The sequence below is a fragment of the Penicillium crustosum genome (assembly GCF_028827405.1).
Source record: "Penicillium crustosum strain IBT 35664 chromosome Unknown utg000003l_segment0_segment0, whole genome shotgun sequence".
NCBI lineage: Eukaryota > Fungi > Ascomycota > Eurotiomycetes > Eurotiales > Aspergillaceae > Penicillium > Penicillium crustosum.
The window spans coordinates 1-2500 of NW_026623124.1; the positions used below are offsets into that span (position 1 = coordinate 1).

Here is a 2500-nt window from a genome sequence, read left to right on the forward strand (position 1 = left end):
GCGCTTGAGGGGGAGCCGGATGACGGGCATCGGGCCCGTATCTGAGCGGCAAGTCTGCTGGCCAGTTGGCTCGGAGACCATGGGCGAGGGACTGGGAGACGGCACCTTGGAGAAGTGGGCATTTGGGAGAATTGGGGTACTGGCCAGTTCGCTGGATGGCTTGGCCGCCGTCGGGCTCGAAGTGGGCCAGCACGGGGGGTCGAGGGGGCACACCCTTCCCATGGAGGGGGAGGGGGCTTTCGATGGGGGATCCTTCTAGGCATGCCCCCTTCGCCCCGGCGTCGAGAGGGGGCCCCTGCCATGGTGGGCCGGACAGGATGATTTTGGATACTCGCCAGTTCGCTCGATATTTTGCCACTGGGCTGGAGGGGCACGCCTTCCGGGGCCTGGGGCCGGGGGGGGGCATTCGATGGGGGGTCCTTCTAGGCATGCCCCCTTCGCCCGGCGTCAAGAGGGGGGGCCCTGCCATGGTGGGCCGGACAGGATGATTTTGGATACTCGCCAGTTCGCTCGATATTTTGCCACTGGGCTGGAGGGGGCACGCTTTCCGGGGCCTGGGGCCGGGGGGAGGTACTTCTAGGCATGCCCCCTTCGCCCCGGCATCGAGGGGGCGGGGGGCCAGATAGGATGACTTCAATGGGGTGGAGGGCCCCCGAAGGCACGCCCAAAGGACCCACCACGTGACCTTGCGATTTTTCAAACGACCAAGTCCCCCCAAAATCCGAAATGTCACTCAGCCATTCGAAAAGGTGGCCCACTTTGTATGGTGTTTTCGTCGTGCACGGACCACCCCCATACAAAAATTGCCCCCGCAGCAATTCCTAGCCACTTTAACTGCATTTTGGATTTTTACACCCCAAATGGGGTCGGTGAGTCTGTGTAGAAGCGACCTGGGCCCAGCGGTCCGGGGTTGGGGGATTGAGGATCCGTGACTGTGGTTGCGTTGCGTTGTGTGAGTGCCGGGGCGGCGGGGGATCTGACAGTGGGGGCCCTGGCAGGGTGACCCTCGCAGCAGGACCCTCGCAGCAGGACCCTCCGGCGCCCCGCCGGCCACGCCACCACGCGCCACGGGCGGTCCTCAGTCCCTCAGCCCCGGGGTGAGGGGGCCGCCGGCGGGGCTTCGGGCCCCACAGAGGGGGGATGGGGAAGGGGGCATGGGGTGCCAGTTGGCGCGGGCGGGGGAGTTGGCCGCTCCGGCGGACGGAGTGGGTGGTTGAAGGGGGGCGCGCGAGGCGGGCGGCCGAGCCCGAGGCACGAGGCGCAAGGCCCGGGGGCATCATCCCGGGGGGTCCTGGTGCCGGCGAGGTCCCCCGGGGGCCTGTCGGTGGGCATGGTTGGGGGCCCTGGGGGGGTCTGCGGGCAGGGGGAGAAATTGGCCAGTTGGGAGGGGGGCGCCGGCGAGGTGCGCCGGGGGCCAAAGTGGGCGTTGGTGGGTAGATTGGCCAGTTGGTACGGGGTCGCAAACCCCCCCAACACACGATATATATATTTTCGATGTGTAGTGGTGAACACCACTGGCAACATGGACCATCGAGAGATATATATATATATCAATCCTTATGCCCCCCCGAAGGTCGAGGGCTGGGATACCCCGGGGTGGAGGGCCCCCAGGGGCACCTTGGGGGCCCGCCCCCGGAGGCACGCCCGAAGGACCCATCACGTGACTTTACGAATTTTCAAACGGCTAAGTCCCCCAAAAATCCGAAATGTCACTCAGCTTTTCGAAAAGGTGGCCCACTTTGTATGGTGTTTTTGTCGTGCACGGACCACCCCCATACAAAAATTGTCCCCCGCAGCAATTTCTAGCCACTTTAACTGCATTTTGGATTTTTACATCCCAAATGGGGTCGGTGAGTCTGTGTAGAGATGAGGTCAACTCGTCTTTGCATCTTCCCTGCCAGGCTGATCCCCTCTCCGGTTCTGATGGTTGCTGCCTTGCGCCGCACCTCAACGCTGGGGGGATCACCCGCCGCAGTGGTGGTACCCGGGACCCAGCCACGCTGGATCCCCTGGTGCCCCCGCTGTGGTGACCGAAGCCCGGGGGCCTTTTGGCCCCCGGCACCGTTGGGGTCTGTGGATCGATGGCCGCTGGCCATACCCGAAACTCAGATTCCTGGAGGGGAGCCGCCCCGTGGGATCCGCCGTTCGCCGGCGTTGTCCACGGGGTCTGGACCCTTCATCCGAGGGCCACATGCCGCAGCCTGCCAGCGCCTTCACGGGCGTCTGGTCGGATCAACTGCGTGCGGACTGGTGCTGAGGAGTTTAGTGGGGGCAATTGGATGGTTTCAGCGTCCCCCCGGTACGCCGGGGGTGCCGCCGCAACCGGGCGCCTCGTGCGCCCCTTCCATTTAACTACATTCTACCCCCTCGGGGGTCTGGGCTCCCGGGACTCCCCCGCCGCAAGGCGGGTGGGCCCCCGGGACGTCTTGCCATGAAGTTACCTGGTTGATTCTGCCAGTAGTCATATGCTTGTCTCAAAGATTAAGCCATGCATGTCTAA

At 64.5% G+C, this 2500-nt stretch overlaps 4 protein-coding genes across 4 annotated transcripts; 3 read left to right on the plus strand and 1 right to left on the minus strand.

Annotated features, from left to right (window-relative positions):
* Positions 1 to 79: 79 nt before the first annotated feature.
* On the plus strand, positions 80 to 259 carry N7487_007067 (uncharacterized protein; the record flags this gene model as incomplete). The annotated part of the gene is made up of 1 exon (XM_056874814.1): positions 80 to 259. The coding sequence occupies one exon, from the start codon at positions 80 to 82 to the stop codon at positions 257 to 259; it is 180 nt and encodes a 59-aa protein (XP_056727002.1).
* Positions 260 to 830: 571 nt separating this feature from the next.
* On the minus strand, positions 831 to 1280 carry N7487_007068 (uncharacterized protein; the record flags this gene model as incomplete). The annotated part of the gene is made up of 1 exon (XM_056874815.1): positions 831 to 1280. The coding sequence occupies one exon, from the start codon at positions 1278 to 1280 to the stop codon at positions 831 to 833; it is 450 nt and encodes a 149-aa protein (XP_056727003.1).
* A 561-nt stretch (positions 1281 to 1841) lies between these two features.
* On the plus strand, positions 1842 to 2030 carry N7487_007069 (uncharacterized protein; the record flags this gene model as incomplete). Its single annotated transcript, XM_056874816.1, has 1 exon — positions 1842 to 2030. One exon carries the CDS (start codon positions 1842 to 1844, stop codon positions 2028 to 2030), a length of 189 nt encoding a protein of 62 aa, XP_056727004.1.
* A 51-nt stretch (positions 2031 to 2081) lies between these two features.
* Positions 2082 to 2435, plus strand: N7487_007070 (uncharacterized protein; the record flags this gene model as incomplete). The annotated part of the gene is made up of 1 exon (XM_056874817.1): positions 2082 to 2435. The coding sequence occupies one exon, from the start codon at positions 2082 to 2084 to the stop codon at positions 2433 to 2435; it is 354 nt and encodes a 117-aa protein (XP_056727005.1).
* Between the last annotated feature and the right edge of the window lie 65 nt (positions 2436 to 2500).